The sequence below is a fragment of the Cibotium barometz genome, chromosome 38 (assembly GCF_041138505.1).
Source record: "Cibotium barometz isolate CiBa-2024 chromosome 38, ASM4113850v1, whole genome shotgun sequence".
NCBI classification, from domain to species: Eukaryota; Viridiplantae; Streptophyta; class Polypodiopsida; order Cyatheales; family Cibotiaceae; genus Cibotium; species Cibotium barometz.
The window spans coordinates 46610164-46627395 of NC_141083.1; the positions used below are offsets into that span (position 1 = coordinate 46610164).

General features: G+C 43.9%; 1 protein-coding gene across 2 annotated transcripts in view; it reads right to left on the reverse strand.

Moving 5' to 3' along the window:
• Window positions 1-1610: 1610 nt before the first annotated feature.
• The window catches only part of LOC147616793 (serine/threonine-protein kinase PCRK1-like), a 28720-nt gene continuing 13098 nt past the window's right edge, over window positions 1611-17232 (reverse strand). The window contains exons 3-4 of one of the 2 annotated variants that reach the window (XM_086777851.1): window positions 2833-2955; window positions 1611-2255 (exon numbers count right to left, since the gene is read on the reverse strand). In XM_086777851.1, coding sequence (XP_086633977.1) covers window positions 1710-2255; window positions 2833-2955 — 669 coding nt within the window. In that variant the 3' untranslated portion in view covers window positions 1611-1709. The remainder of the gene's footprint in view (window positions 2256-2832; window positions 2956-17232) is intronic. The other variant, XM_086777852.1, reaches the window with a different exon arrangement.

Sequence of the window (17232 nt, forward strand, 5' to 3'; positions counted from 1 at the left end):
AAATCCGCCTCAATCTTGAGAGGAGAAGGAAAAATAAAACCTCCAGTTTTCAAAAACTAGTACTAATTGGATAAAATTATGAAGAAAATGCTTGTTCAAAATTGCATTTCCTCTTCAACCCGTGGTGAGAAACATTCATGTCAGGTCCAATCAAAAGTTTATCCCCAACATTAATTGAAGCTTCAAAAGTCAACTCACGCAATGATGTCGCTAATGGATTTGCCATGAATGATGCAAGGAAGAACCACCATAAGAATTTAATGTAAGAATGTGGTAATCATCATGAGTACATTCATGATACAAACACCATGCCCTCTAACACACACACACACACACACACACACACCCTTCTTCAATGATAAAAACACCATGCATCTAACACCTAGCCCTATTTGAATACCAAATCATGAACGAAATTGTCATCAGCTACTATGTGCTGTCTTATGTACGTTTTAGGGTAGCCATTTCAATAAGCACCCACTCCACAACTTGGGGAGTTGAGTAATCTTGATAGCAAGCTATTGCATAATGGTTTTTGCATTAGCAGGTCTGTATTATTTTGGATAAGTGCCAATTTGCTTCATATATATTTTTTCGCTAGAGATTCTGATCATGAAGATGACATGGATAGCAACCAACAAACTCTCATTGGACTCGCATCAAAACTCCCCAAATCAGGTGAATCATGTGGATGAAGGGCATCATCAGAAAGCACCAAGGGCTCCGCTGGTGCATTTTCTTCAAGGCCAAGGCTAAGGCAACATGGCAAAGTTGCTTATTCAAGCACACTGCACTACCTTGCCTCACCCAATAGACCAGCAAATATACAGTGAAGTCTATGTGCATGATCCACTCCAAGATACTCTTAACTGAGCTGTGAGTGCAAATACAAACAATTGGCACAGACAGGGAAAAAATTGACTGTGGGACGAGTATATCACTAAAATGCAGATCGCTTGACTTATGAACATCGAGCCAAATCAGGTGACTCCCCAAATCAGGTGAATCATGTGGATGAAGGGCATCATCAGAAAGCACCAAGGGCTCCGCTGGTGCATTTTCTTCAAGGCCAAGGCTAAGGCAACATGGCAAAGTTGCTTATTCAAGCACACTGCACTACCTTGCCTCACCAAATAGACCAGCAAATATACAGTGAAGTCTATGTGCATGATCCACTCCAAGATACTCTTAACTGAGCTGTGAGTGCAAATACAAACAATTGGCACAGACGGGGAAAAAATTGACTGTGGGACGAGTATATCACTAAAATGCAGATCGCTTGACTTATGAACATCGAGCCCCGCCCTCAGAAAGTGTGGAGATGGGAGACACGCCAAGACCTGCTGACTGAGCCAGCTGGCCTGTGGACAAGAGGAAACAAACTTAAGAAACTCTTGCAAAAGAGGTAATTCTCAAGGCATAGAAGTTCCCGAGTACAAGACTGATAGTTTGCAGTTTTGACAAATCTGGACTCTTAGCATTGACAACCCAATTCTCTTTTTTCCTGCTTTGTGTGTTTTCATCATCACCCAAGCGTTAGCTGCTAGCTAGATTTCAAAGCAGGACTAGAGGCAAAGGACAGTAAAAAAACACCGAAGCATGGCAAAAAAGAAGACAATTTTGATCACATTTCATTAAAGGATATATAACAAGAATACATGTTACAGCTTTGGTCATACACCTCAACTCAGCTCTTCAAAAAAGTTTTTTCAAGCTTGAATAGCCTTGGGAGCCCACACTCGCCACATAGATCGTGCATCCTCTCTGTTTCTCAGGTTCATGGCATCTCTAAAAAGCAGCCGCCTCCTCTTCAAACGAGCTGACTCCTTCACAACCTCAAGGTTCAACTCACCTTTTGTGCTACTTGTTAGTGATGTAGACGATACATCAAGCTGACTTTCAGGTAGCTCAACAATTTCTTTCAACTTCTCGACCACTACACTCATCAGCGGCCGTGTTCTTGGATGTTTGTTGTGGCACTGAAGAGCTAATGCCGCAATCCTTTGAGCTTGTATCAATGAATACTTTCCTTCCAATCTTGGATCCATAATATTATGGACTTTCTTATTTCCATGAAGGTAAGGCCTCACCCAGTCAAGCAATTGCTGCTCACTTTTCGGACGATTTCGATCCACAGACCTCCGTCCTGAAAGCATTTCAAGTAATACCACTCCAAAGCTCCATACATCACTCTTGGCTGTGAGATGGCCTGTCTGAATATACTCAGGAGCTGCATAACCTATAGTGCCAACCACCTGCAAAAGTGAATTCAAGCGAATTCGTCAGTTAGCATGTGTTTGCTTCTCAACAAGACATGGCTGAAAACCAGGAGGGGACCTTCATAAGGTGGGAAAACATCAATGCTCACAGATTGACTCAGAGTGACGAGGATGAAAATTCACAGATACTGCAATAAATCCTCCCATGGCAACTAGTTGATCAAAAATTCCCCAAAGCAACAAAAACAGAAAAACAACCACTAGAACCCATGGATAATGTGACAAGGAGAAAGACACCAACTGATAAGGTCATGCGTGGGGTAGCTTAGGTGCACATGCTTTACCAGTAATCCACTTGGACTCTGGAAAGAATTAGCAAGGCAAAGACACAAACATGCAGGTCACTCTTACATACATCAACTGGTTGCACATTCATAGGCAGAGGAAATGCCCAGCCACTAATGCAACAAAGTGGGCACAAGATGAGGCAGCCAAACCAGTGCCAGTCAGTCCCTTTTTATCTTGCTTGTGATGTGGCAAACTATTGTCTCCTATTCTTTCATATTCCTGTTCCCAAACCCTTTTTAAGCACCACTAGTAAAAATTGGCATACCGCAGTTGAAACATGGCTTGCCCCTATCTCCGGACCCTGCCTGGCCATCCCAAAATCTGATAATTTTGGGGTGAAATCCTTGTCCAGCAAGACATTTGAGGTTTTGAAATCACGAAATATGACCTGTGATCCACACAAAAAAAAGGTGTGCAAATGTAAATGAGAATTTGGGGGGGGGGGGGGGGGGGAAGCAAAACTCACCAAAGATGTCGAAAACAAATTTCTTTCTTTTTATTCTTGTGAGACTTGTACAACTATTAAGTTAGTGTTTCAACACTCTTCCATACATTAAAAAGTGTTACTAATGAGAAACACTATTGTCAAAAAGTAGTGGTTGCACAATGTAATATCCTTTGATTAAGAAGGAATTCAATCAATGAGTCCCCATAAATGGTGGAAAATAATAATATGAGGATTTCCAGCTTGTTCCAGAGGCAGCCTCAGCCTTAAGCCATAGTTTTGGCAGGCGTGTACCTGGAGCTTTGCTCACAGAAGAAATACAACAAAGTAGTAGTTAGGTGTCTGTGTGTGCATGTTATTCATTGTTCATCACTTGCACTTCAGACAGGTAACTCTCTCTCTCTCTCTGTCTCTCTCTCTCTCTCTCTCTCTCTCTCTCTCTCAGGGTGGATTCCTGGAGATCCCAAGATACATACAAATACACACGTCACATGCTATGCGTATCACGCTGGCCAGCTCACGGTACCCTCCCACCACTTCAGAATAAGGTGGTCTTGCTGTGTCGGCTTTGGGAGTTGATGGTAACTTTGCCATGTGAGCTGCCCCCCCATAGAGCCCGTCCCAAGGGCGCCGGGTGTCACCAGCCTGGACATTCTCCTAAACCCGATGGAAATTCTGTTTGCATCATTATATCCGTAAGCTAAGCAAATGGGGGGACATGTCAAAGCACGTTTGGCAGAACGTCTACCAGTTGGGATATTTTTAGAAGTGAATTTTATGGGGAAACCCATCACTTGATTGATACATGTAGCAAGAAAGTGAATCAAAGTGAGACTAGTGGCCTCACACTCGTCACCTCAGGTCTATACTTGTTATTGTAGCCTTCACTTTCATTTTTCCTCATGGGAGCCCCAAATCTATAAATTGATTATTGATGCCCTCTCTCTTCATTTGAGCAAGTTATCTTGCTGCAAATTAGCCTCTACCATGTTGGTTGCCCGCATTCTCATCAACTACTACTCGTGGAGAGTTCCTACAATCCTTCACTCCCCTCTACATAAGGTTTCTCTACTACTTTAGCCTCATGATGGCTGTACCATCCTTGTACCCATACCCATTGCCCTAACTGTTGTACCAACACATGTACCTGTTGTACGGGTTGATTGGAGGGTTGTATCTACTGTACCAAATTATGTACATGCTATACAACCACTGTACCTGCTGTTTGCAGGGCTGTACCTTCTGTATCAGATTTTATACTTGCTATACAGCCACTGTACATGCTGTTTTGAGAACTGTACCTGCTATTTTGTGGGTTGTACCTACTGTACCAGATTCTGTACCTGCTATAAAGCCATTGTACCTATTGTTTTGAGACCTGTATATGCTGTTTTGAGGGCTGTACTTGTTGTACCAGAAACTGTACATGCCGTTCCAACCACTAGCGACTGTACATATTGTTCCAGCCATTGTAACTGCTGGTTATGCTTCTGTATCACCGCACCTGCTGATTATGCTACTGCTTTTCATATTTATTGGCAATGCATATATGTTAATTAGGACATGTGAAAGCTCCCTAGTGCACTTTTATAACGTTCAATGCTCACATCTATTTTTAAAAGAAGGTCTAGCTTGCACACTCAAGAAAACTATTTTTGAAGCAAGCCACTTTTGAAGAATACTATTCTTGAGGAAGCTGACATTTTTGTAAAAGTATACTATTTTTGAACATGAAATATATTTAAGTACACTAAGAGGAAGCATGGGCTCACTCTTGTGTGGCTGCAGATTGGACCCAATATTGAGTATTGAGTATATTACATACCTAGATGAATCCAGGAACATGTCGAAATTCACCTTTTAGGAACGTGCATGTTATATACTCGTGGTAGTCAACCCACAAGACTATATAACTATCAACTCCATTATGCATAGTATGGACTAGATACTACGACATCCCCACCAATGTCATCAGTGCCCAATAGTGGGTGTAGAACTCTGTATCAAGATATGCTCTCACACACACGCACTCCCCACACACACACACACACACACACACATAAGAGCATATATTCACACACAGCCCTTCGTACACACACACATAAGAGCATATATTCACACAAAGCCCTTCGTACTGAGTTTTTGTCAAACAATATACTCAATACTCAATATTGAGTATTGAGTATATTGTTTGTTCTATTTATTTTTCAATATTTTATTTATTGCAATCATTTTTATGGCTTCACGTCAACCTCCCACAACACATTTAGAGGTGAAGTTATTGGGAGATCCATCTCTTAGATTGGGACATGTGACAAGAAAGTGAATCACAATGCGACAAGTGGCCTCACACTTGTCACCTCAACTTTACACTTTATTTATAGCCTTCACTTTCCATGTTTACTCGTGGGAGCCCCAAATCTATAAATTGGAGCCCTCTCACTTCATTTGAGCAAGTTCGCTTGTTGCAAATTAGCCACTGCTATGTTGGTTGCCCGCACTCTCGTTAACTACTACTTGTGGAGAGCTCCTTCACTCCCCTCTATAGAAGGTTTCTCTACTACTTTAGCATCTTGATGGCTGTACTGGGCTGTACTATCCTTGTACCCGTTGCCCTAACTGTTGTACCAACCCGGGTACCTCCTGTATGCGCTGATTGGAGGGCTGAACCTACTGTACCAGATTCTGTACCTGCTATACAGCCATTGTACCTCCTGATTGGAGGGATGTACCTACTGTCCACATTCTGTACCTGCTATACATCCATTGTACCTGCTGTTTTGAGGACTGTACCTGCTGTTTTGAGGGCTGTACCTACTGTACCAGATTCTGTACCTGCTACACAGCCAATGTACCTTCTATTTTAAGTGTATATGCTGTTTTGAGGGCTGTACCAGCCACTGTACATGCAGTTCCGATCATTGTACCTGCTGATTATGCTTCTCTATCACCTGTATTGTCACATGCAGAAGCTCTAGGAGTCTTCTTTCAGCCCTAAACACCATCCTGTAACATGCTAGATGCAAAACGTATAAAGAAGATAGAGAAGAGAGAGAGAGAGAGATAGCCGAGTATTCAGTATATTCATAATGTACAAAAAGGTGTACAAGTCTTGCAACCACAGGCTGCCTCATCAAAAGGTGTTCCTAACTCATAAGAGTCTTCATCTAAATCTAACCTACTGACCCAGCCCATGTGGGGCTGAATACCTCTAACAATGAGCAAGTGTGCCTTAAATAGGCCTTGGGAAGTCCTCATGGACTGGCCGACCAGCTGTCGATCAGCTCCTGGACAAAATATTCCAAAAATGCTGCGGCCGACAGGAGTTATTCCCTTTCATGCGCTGGCCGACGGCCCTCCTGTGTCCTCCACAAGTTCTTCCCTGCCCACACAAGCAATACATGCTCCAAATCTGGTTCTAGTCTTGTCTTTTTATCTGTTGCCCCTCAAGGGTTGGCCCTGGGATTTAGCGTACACATGTCTTGCACATGACATCCCCACATGACATCCCCCTCTGCTGAACTTGATGACGGGATTCCAAATTCTATTCTTGGATGACTGTCATCATCCCATTGTCTATTCACAGAGTCCCAAACTTGTCATCCTTCCCTTCCTGGCAACCTTTTGAAAACCCTGCCTGGTCTCCAAATCCACTCCAACTCTGATGAAGATATGTGCATCTGTTCCATCCTATCCCCTTTCCCTTCATGCCTTGTCCCGGAACACTTTCTCTGGTCTTCTTTTCCTAAGTATTGAGTCTGGCACTCTCAATCCATCCCTTGGAGTATCATCCTCCCCTAGAACCATTGCCTGAAAGCCCTTCCTGGTGTGCCCCAAGTGGCACCCGGCTCACAGGACTACTATTTTTGGGTGTTGTGACACACCACCAGCCAACCTCCTAGGAGCTTCTTCCATGTCTTGTGTTCCTTTCCTTGGACTACGCACCTTCATCTGGGACTGAATTAGTGTTTAGCCTTCTTGAGCTTGATACCCCAATACCAATGTCACATGCGGAAGCTCTGGGAGTCTTCTTTCAGCCCTAAACACCATCCTCCAACATGCTTGATGCAAAAAGCATCCAGAAGATAGAGAAGAGAGAGAGGGATAGCTAAGTATTCAGTATATTCATAATGTACAAAAAGGTGTACAAGTCTTGCAGCCATAGGCTGCTTCATCAAAAGGTGTTTCTAACTCATAAGAGTCTTCATCTAAATCTAATCTACTGACCCAGCCCATGTGGGGCTGAATACCTCTAACAATGAGCAAGTGTGCCTTAAATAGGCCCTGGGAAGTCATGGACTGGCCGACCTGCTGTTGGCCAACTCCTGGACAAAATATTCCAAAAATGCTACAACCGAAAGGAGTTATTCCCTTTCATGCGCTAGCCGACAGCCCTCCTGTGTCCTCCACAAGTTCTTCCCTGCCCACACAACCAGTACATGCACCAAATCTCGTTATAGTCTTGTCTTTATATCTGTTGCCCCTCAAGGGTCACAGCCTTGGGATCAACCTGCACATGTCTTGCCCATGACATGTACTTTCTAATTATGCTATTGTACCGTGTTTACCAAGCCCTTTGTACCTACTATACCACCTAGAAGTGAGGATGTACCAGCTGATTTGAAGGTTGCTCCTGTTCTTTTGTTTATGCATATGTTCCAACTGGGAGTATGCATGGATTTGCGGGTACTCTGGTATCTATACATGTATATTGGATTTCTCATGGATTACTTGGGCTTCTGTATTGATGGCCATATTGTGATTATGGCATGTGTACTGTGAAAATCTGGCAAGAATCCGGGTGAGCCCCCAAAGCTTGTACATAGGAAATACTCCTTGGTAATAAAATTACCCATGGGGGGGGGAGGGGGGAGGGGGGGGAGGGGGGGGGGGGGGGGTCGTCGGCCCATTCCGACCCCAATAAAGTGCTCATTGTGCAAAGTTTATAATTTTTAGCATCAACTAAATGTGGATGAAAGGCTATGGTCATGTTTAAATGTTAAGTAAGCATTTGATGGTATCTAATAGTGTGCCAAAGTCCTTAGCTCCCCGAGCAAGTGAGTTATAATCAGGACCCTCCACAACAAAGAGACAGATCAAGGAGGCTCTCTACCGACATGACATGCACCCACCACAGATGCTTGACCCTCTTTCTACCCTTAAATTGGTACCAGATGAGGAGGGATAATAGGAAAATCCTCTGCTATCTGGCTCAATATATCCATGGCACCATTGTATTACTTGTGGTCTCATAGACCCTTGGGGTCTTCTATCACCAACCTGGACATTTCCAAACTGAAAAGGGATTTGGCGGATTCCGAGATGCCAAATATGCATTAATTACAAGATTTGGGGATGGGGGATTATTCAATACAAAAGATGAAACGCCCAAAGCTTGGTCTAGGCACCGAAGATGGTTTCTTGGATAGAAAAATGGGCATTGGAGCTTACGTGTCAAGTGGAACGCATATATGGTGAGCTCTCCCCAGGATTTGGGACAGATCTAGCATTGAAACATGGTGCTCACATACATTTCTAATAAGGTGGAATACAAAGGAACACACTCCTAAAATGTAGGACGGTTATTATTTTTGGACAACCCCCAATGGAAATTCCGTTCACGTTATTACGCTCGTAAGCTAAGCAAATGGGGGGTCTTGCTGAAGCACCTTTGACAAAAGATTTTTAAGGATGAAGTTTATGGAAGCAACCATCTCTTAAATCTGTGCATGGCAAGACTGTGGATCAAAGTGAGACAACTCATCACCTCAGCTTTACACTTGTCATTGGAGCATTTACTTACCATTCTAGCTCATGAGAGTTGAAGCCCTCTCTCTTCATTTAAGTAGGCTCTATTGCTACAAACTAGCCTTTCCCATGTTGGCTACTCGCATTCTTAGTCTCTACACTACTTAACTTTCCTCTAAAAAGAATACTCAACTCTCTAGCTTTTCTATGGCAGTATCCTTGCTATTTCAAGTGTACTTTCCACTGTACCTGCCATTGTACTTGATGTACCAACCATTGTACTTGATGTATTGCTGTTACCTATCGTACAAGCCATCGCACTTGCTATGCCAACCTCTGTACTTGTTGTACTGCCATTGTACCAATTGTACTTGTTGTACTAACCACTATGCTTACTGTACCAACCATTGTATTTTACCAATTGTACTTGTTGTACTAACCACTATGCTTACTGTACCAACCATTGTATTTGCTATACCAACTGGCTATATCGATATAAAGTCCATCCTTGAATCTCCCTAAACACAACTGAAAAAAGAAGGTTAGTCTTAAACCAAATCATGAGGTAACAAGCTAGCTCACCTCCCAACTATAGATTATGTACATCGAACCAGCCATGAGCCAGAGCTAGGACTCCAGCACAATCCCATAGGCCCATGTCTATCTCCAGCCTCCCATACCACCGAGGCCCGCTCATAGGCCCTCGACACACCAGCCTACATACTCGCCATGCACGTGGCATGAGCATGTCTGCTCTCTCGGTCTACATCTTGTGGAATTGAAGAGTTAGTTTGTTTTTTTTGGTTTAATTAGTGTTGTTTGGGTATAATTCTGTTGAAACAAAGGCTTTGAGTGAAGATCTGACCTTGGTCGAGTTTGTGCTGGGTTAGTTAGCTTGTGTAGGGGGTTAACCATAATCAGCTGTACATCAGAATAATCAGCAAGTGGTGTAGGGACCTTTATTTGACTTGTTTGAGTGGAGGGGAAGTGATTCTAAGTCTCGACTGATGGTTAGAGGTTTGTCAAAGAACAACTGTCACAGCAGTCAAAAGACTTTGTGGCTTGACAGGGTGTGGTGGCAGCAGCCACTAAGACACTTGTTGTCAGCTAAGAGATTCTAAGGTTGGGTCTTGGCTTGGTTTAAGAGTTTTGAGTATGTTTTTTTTTTGGAGTTTAAATTTTTTTTAAAAGGTTTAAAAGTCATCTCCTCTCCAAGGTTTCCAAGGTGTTTTTTTTTTTAAGAAAATAGAATATATATATCCATTTATTTATTTATTTATTTATTTATTTATTTATTTATTTATTTATTCAAGAAAAAAAACACACAAAAGCAAAGACAAAAGCCAAAGTTAGCTTTTGGTGGCTTTTAGTTTTTTTGGAAACCTTGATAAACCCCCTCAAGTGGGCTTCTTGCCACACATCTCTCAAGTTTTCAAGCTCTCAAGCTCTCAGTTTCACTAGCACTTTTGTTGTACAAAGATCGAATTTTCTCTCCACGTACCCTCTTCACGATGTCGACCCAAGAATCAGAGTTGGAGCCCCTTGTGAAACGCGAAGGCTTGCCAGCTACGGAAGGTACCGATGCCCATCTTTTTGACGATTTTGTGTCAAAATCAGATTTCCAAGAGTTCAAAGTAGCTCTCGAAGCTTCTTCGACGGAACGTCAGGCACAAATCGCAGCCCAGATGCAAGCTTTGCAGAACTCCATCGCTCTATTGACCACTACCCTCTCTACTTTCTCGGGTATGGATACCTTGGCTTCAACTTTAGGCCCCAACATTACTCAGGAACCGTTCGGGGAGGCGAGCAAAAGCAACGCACCAAGGAGATCGTAGACACGTGGCTACATAAGTGGCAAGTTCACTTTCAGTTTCATCCATATGATGATGGAAAGAAGATACAGTTAGTAGCAGGTTTCCTGTCCGGCAAAGCTTTGCTTTGGTGGAAGGAACTCAGCCCTAAGCCAACGACTTGGGCACAATTCAAAGACGTTTTCAAGAAAGAATTCCTCAAGAAAGAGGATGATTACGATGTTGTTGCCCGGTTTTCAGCTTTGACCATGACCTCGCAGCACCTCACTTATGAGATCTATCTCCAGAAGTTTCGTGACTTGCAGATGAAAGCTACAAAGATGGATCCCACTACTCTGTTGGGGTTTTTCGTAGCTGGTTTACCCAACTCGTACCGATTACAGGTAAAAAATAACAAATGTAAAACATTGGACGAGGCCATTCATTCAGCTCGTATCTATGATGATACAATGGTCTCTTCCAAGTCAAAACCCGTTACCGAGCAGGGGAACAAGCATAAAAGGAAGTTCTCCGCACCTATGGCTAACACGACAGAAGGAAAGTCTTCGGACCAACCTTCGAAGAATTCCAGTTCGACACCAGCGAAGAAGAAACGACTCCTTAGGGCTTTAAAGCTCAAGAAGGAAGAACGTTGTTTTATCTGCGAAGAAAAAGGACACATACGTAACGAGTGCCCGAAGCAAAAGGGTACCAAGACAAACGCAGGACCCAAGCCAAAGGCAGCTAACCAGTTGTCTTTGACAGGTACGTCAATTACTGTACTTTCTCGCCCTAGTACTTGTTCTGATTGTTTGTTCAATTCTAAGATATTTGGCTTGTATGATCTTCTCCGAGTTTATGGAGAAGTGAATGGCCATAAAATTCACATTCTTTTAGACCCTGGCAGTTCACATAACTTTGTTAACTACAAACTTGTGCAGAAATTGAGTCTTGATGCGACACTTAGCGACCATACCTATGAGGTACGTCTACCTGCAGGAAGGCAAGTTTGGGATCGCAAGGTGGAGATGCTTCCAATCCAGATTCAGGACTACAAAGACACTCTGGAATGCTATGTTATGCATCTGGAAAATGTAGACTTGTTATTAGGGATTGAGTGGTTTAAGACTCCTGAAGTCCAGTTAGATTGGTCTAGTCATATTTTTCCTTTTCAGCATAGGGACACCAAGTATAGTATTTTAGGTGATTGTATCCATCCCTCTCAGGGACCTCTCGTAAATACAATTGATTTTGGAAATATAATGCATTCTTCTTTGTATACCGCTTTCCATCGTGTATTGATTCCACTTTCTTCCTTTCTCATCCCTTCTTTGGATGTAAATGAATTAAGTGTGTTTGAAAGCAAAGAATTATAGAAGATACTTGATTCATTTCAAGATGTATTTCCTAAGGAACTGCCATCGGGTTCACCACTTGAACAGGCAGTAGATCATCGTATTGACTTGATCCCTGGTGTTCATCCTGTCAGTATTCCACCTTATAGGATGAGCCAAGCTGAGGAAGATGAGTTGGCTAAACAACTCGAAGATTATTTGAGGATGGGCCAGATCCATCCAAGTAAATCACCTTGGGGTACACCTGTGTTGCTTAGGAGAAAGAAGGACAACACTTGGAGAATGTGTATAGATTACAAGCGATTGAACAAGCTCACAATTAAGAACCGTTATCCTCTCCCTAGATCAGATGACCTGATTGACCGGTTAGCAGGAGCGAAATATTTCACGAAGATAGATTTACGTACTGGCTATCACCAGATACGTATTCATGAAAGGCATGTCGAAAGAACCGCCTTTCGGACTAGGTATGGCCATTACGAGTTTCTCGTATTACCTTTTGGGTTAACCAATGCTCCAGCCATTTTCCAGCAAATGATGAACGATCTTTTTCGTGAACATTTGGAAAAATTTGTGGTGGTGTTCCTGGATGATATTTTGATTTATAGTCGTACTCTTGAGGATCATGTCAGACACCTCACGATTGTCTTATCTATTTTAAGACAGAATCGACTATATGCTAAGTTAAGTAAATGTGAGTTCTTTAACATTATTTACTTGGGACACAAGAACACTAGAGATGAATTGAGCATTGACTCTAACCGAGTTCAGAAGGTTCTGGACTGGCCTATACCGCGAACAGTGAAACAACTTCGTTCTTTTCTCGGTTTTGTTGTTTTTCTTCGGAAATCTGTACGAGAGTACTCTCAGCTCACACTACCGATGACCGACTTATTGAAAGGTCGTGGACGTAAGTCAAATCAGCCTATCACTTGGAATAACGATTTGGATATGGCCTTCAGACTTTTGAAAGATAAAGTCAAGGAAGCACCTATCTTAGCATTGCCTGATCCTAGTCGGCCTTATGTTCTTGAAACTGATGCCAGTGACTATGCTATTGGGGCTACTTTATTTCAAGATGGTGGACCGGTTGCTTTTGAAAGTAAAAAGCTAGACGACACTCAATCTCGTTGGCCAACCCTTGAGAAGGAGCTTTATGCTGTGATTCATGCTCTCAAGGTTTGGAGACATTATTTATATGGCTCCAAGTTTGTGGTATTGATTGATCATCAATCAATCAAGTATGTGTGTGATGCGGACGATTTGAGAGGCAGGAAAGCTCGTTGGGCAGAGTTAATGCAAGATTTTGATTTTGAGATCCGTTATCGGAAAGGGTCCATGAATAGTATTGCAGATGCGCTTAGTCGGATTAGAGAGGTGAATACTTTGTCGTTCACCGAGATTTCTACTGAGACTGAGCAGTCTACTATTCAGGCTGCAGGAGGCCAGTGGATGATTCGGAATGGTGTACTATTCCGTAATGACAAAATTTATGTACCACAGATCCAGGACATTAGGTCCAAGATTCTTAAGGAGTGTCACGACGCCCCTTCTGCTGGACACCCTGGGGTACACAGGACACTATCATTAGTGAAACACACTTTTTATTGGCCGAAGATGAAAGGATATGTAGACGATTATGTTCTCAAGTGTCAGATTTGTCAGGCAAATAAAGCTGAACACTTTAGACAAGCTGGGTTGTTGCATCCTTTGCAAATCCCACGTAATAAATGGGAAAGCATTTCCATGGATTTTATTACCGGATTGCCAAGAACACATCAAAGCCACGATTCTATTTGGGTTGTGGTAGATCGCTTGACAAAAATGGCTAGATTTTTACCAACCCGGAAGACTATTACAGCTACGCAATTAGCACGGCAGTTTATCGAGCAATTGTTTAGACTGTACGGGTTACCGCAGGACATAGTCAGTGATAGGGACTCTAAGTTTACGAGTGATTTTGGAAACTTGTTTTTGAGAAGTTGGAAACAACTTTGAATTTGAGTTCCTCTGATCATCATCAATCTGATGGCCAGACTGAAAGAGTGAATCAGATTTTGGAGAATATGCTTCGGGCATATGTATCCAAAAGACAGAGTTCATGGGAGGATTATCTTCCTATGTTAGAATTTGCATATAACAGTACTAAGCATACGAGTACAGGTTTTAGTCCTTTCATGCTTATGTATGGTTTTCAACCTAGATCACCTGTTACAGTAGGATTCTCAGGACTTCAGCATGATGCAACACGTAATTTTTTGCAAGATATGTAGGAAATGTTACAAGTTGCAAAGGAATTGTCACGTAGCCTGTAATGGCACGTCGGATTGCCCGTAGCGGCGGTCGAGCTCGACCGGACACGTAGACCACACGTCGGAGTATGGGTGGCGAAGGTGTCCGGGGTTCAGGGGTGAGGGCGCCCGGGTCGGAGTACCGCGGGCGGCCGGGTTAGTGTGGGCAGGCAGGCCACCACTATATATGACCTGGTCATGAGGTGTTATCCTCATTCCTCATTCTTATATATGGCTCTCTTGAGAGCATGCCCTCTATGGTTGGGTGGTGACCACGAGCTCCTTACCCTCTCGTGTGCAGCAACAGGAGCATCAGCAGCTCCATATCTATTGAAGGGCTCCATTTGGCCACTCACGCTGGTAGCGAGAGAGAGAGAGAGAGAGAGAGAGAAAATGTCCTACTGTGCCTTCTATATTGCACAGCTACTGGACAACATGGTGGGCTGCTTACTCGTTCACCCTCAGCCGGCCTCTTGTTCACCTTCTCTGCCAGTTCTCCACCCTTGCTTCCTCCGGCACACCACACATAGCCTTGTCCGCCTGCTCTTTATTGCAGCACTACGGCTGCTGCCCGCTACCTCCTGGCTCTTCTATGCTAAAATTCCCGCCTTCAAGCTCTTACCTACTGTAGGCTGCTTAGCAGTAGCCTACTTCTATACTTCTATTGTTTCTTGGGTAACAAAGACAGATATTGCTTGATGCTCGCTTTTCACTAGCAGCCTGGATATTACATCCAAGCCTAACAGCTTGCCAACACACAATTTCGATTTCTCATTGTATGTGTAACACACACACACTATCACCATCTTCTTTCTCTCAAGCAATATAGAGTTCACTTAAAAGACAGTATTCTCCTCTATTCCAATAACTGGAATCAAAGAAGATAGATCCATATTCCACACACAAAACAATCTGGGAAAAATTATACGAGAAATTTATAAGAACAGATGACTTAGCTCCTGTTATTCCAGAAGAAAGCTGTGCGCGACAAGTGAGAGGAAGAGGACAATGCCGCTCTGATACCAATGTTACGCCAACATAACGACGCCATGGACTCCGCCATAGCCGAGAGGGTAAGGAGCTCGTGGTCACCACCCATGTTATTCCAGAAGAAAGCTGTGCGCGACAAGTGAGAGGAAGAGGACAACGCCGCTCTGATACCAATGTTACGCCAACGTAACGACGCCATGGACTCCGCCATAGCCGAGAGGTAGGGTGCGTGGGCTGCTGAGAGCCGTCAGGAACTGGTCACAGGGGCGGGCAAGCTTTGCCATTGCGTGTGCGTTATGGTGTACGCCCCGGACAAGCGCGCCATGGCAAGGGCTGCGCAGATATCCGGCAGCAGTAGCCGGAGTCGGGAAGCGCAGAGAGGTGGTGTGTGAGAAGGGCAGCAGCACACATCGTGTGTGTGTGTGTGTGTGTGTGTGTGTGTGTGTGTGTGTGTGTGTGTAAACACACTGATTAAGCCGACAAGCAGCAGATGCGGGACTGATCAGCAGGGAATTAATCTTGGGGCAGCACCTGCAGGAGAGGCCGCAGAAGTCTCTAGCTCTCTGCGCAATGCACAATGCATGTATGAGCCGATAAAGGCACAGTGCATGTATGAGCCGATAAAGGGGGTGGTGCTTGTTGCAGAGATGGGCGTGAAGGAGCACGCTGCACGAGAAGGCACCATGTTTGCACACATACAAGAGCCGCAGCAGAGGGGTCGAAGCTTGTAGCAGCGCAGGGATGAGTGTGGTTGAGAGAGGTCAAAAGCTTATCCTCTTCCTGCAGTGCCCCATGCACACCCACGTGGACCTTGCAGAGATGGGCGTGTGCGTGCACAGATAATTGAGAGGGGCGTGTGTGAGCACGTGGGCTGCAGGGGATATCTTCTTTGCCTCTATGTAATGCACGCTGGCAGCATGGCGCTTCAACTCCACACAATTGAATTTTGTAGCCTTTGAATTTTTAAAAAGGATTTTTAAAAAAAGGGGGTGTTTCCCATGAGAGTAAGGCCAGTGCCCATATCGTAATTCGTAGCAGTGCCTTTGTAGCCACATGTACACCTTACTTATGCCGTAGTGCATAAGACCGAATCATAGAAGCGCTCACTTCTATGCTACGGACATAGCCCACGTGACATAGCCCACGTTTATGCTGGAGTCGATCGACCTCCTCCACTGGCTCTAATGTAGAAAATGATTGCGACAATAGTCTTTACACCTTGCCTATGTGCAATGCCTGCATCCTCCAATGTTTGGTACCAGTTGTGGACGCATTGGTAGAGTCCAACCCAATCGTGTCGTAGTGTACGTATGCCCTCATGTCTGATTCGTGCCGTAGTGCACATGCTTTGCATTCATGGTGTAGTAGACGAATATATGTGCCGTAGCACACTAACCCCCCACCAACACTTGGAGTTATATCTTTGGGAGAAGTGTGGCACAGTCGTGCCGTAGTGCACCCTGGCCATAACGCACTTGCTCGTGCGGTGCACGTACGTCTAAGGGTGCCGTAGCGTGCCCATGTCTGCTGAACCATTGACAGTCTTGCACACACAAGTCATGTCATGGCGTGCACATGTTGGTGTCACATCGTAAGTGCACTCATACCCACATTGTGCCGTAGTGCACTAGAATTTTTTTTAAGGTGGCAAGATGGAAATCGATGGTAATGTTCTCGCGTAGTTCGAGAAGTATTCGTTGACAATACATAAATACATGATATAAATTCTCTCTGTTAGTGGTTTAACCATGTGGTTTACCACAAAGTAATATGAGAGCAGATCAGACACATTGTTCTTGTTGAAAGTCCACAAGAAGACGTTCGTGACTCCAATGTGCTTAGACCCAACTGCAGTGTGATGAAAAATGTCTACTTGGATGTGGTCCATTGTGACGAACAAGTGTAGTCCGTAGAGACACTTTTGCAAGCGCAGTCTTGCCATGGTCATGACTTCTAAGATTGGTGCGATGGCATTTAAGATAGCTGGGATTGAGGTCGCGTTTGTCGATTACCTGCTAGCAGCCTTGATCACATGACCCCATTAGC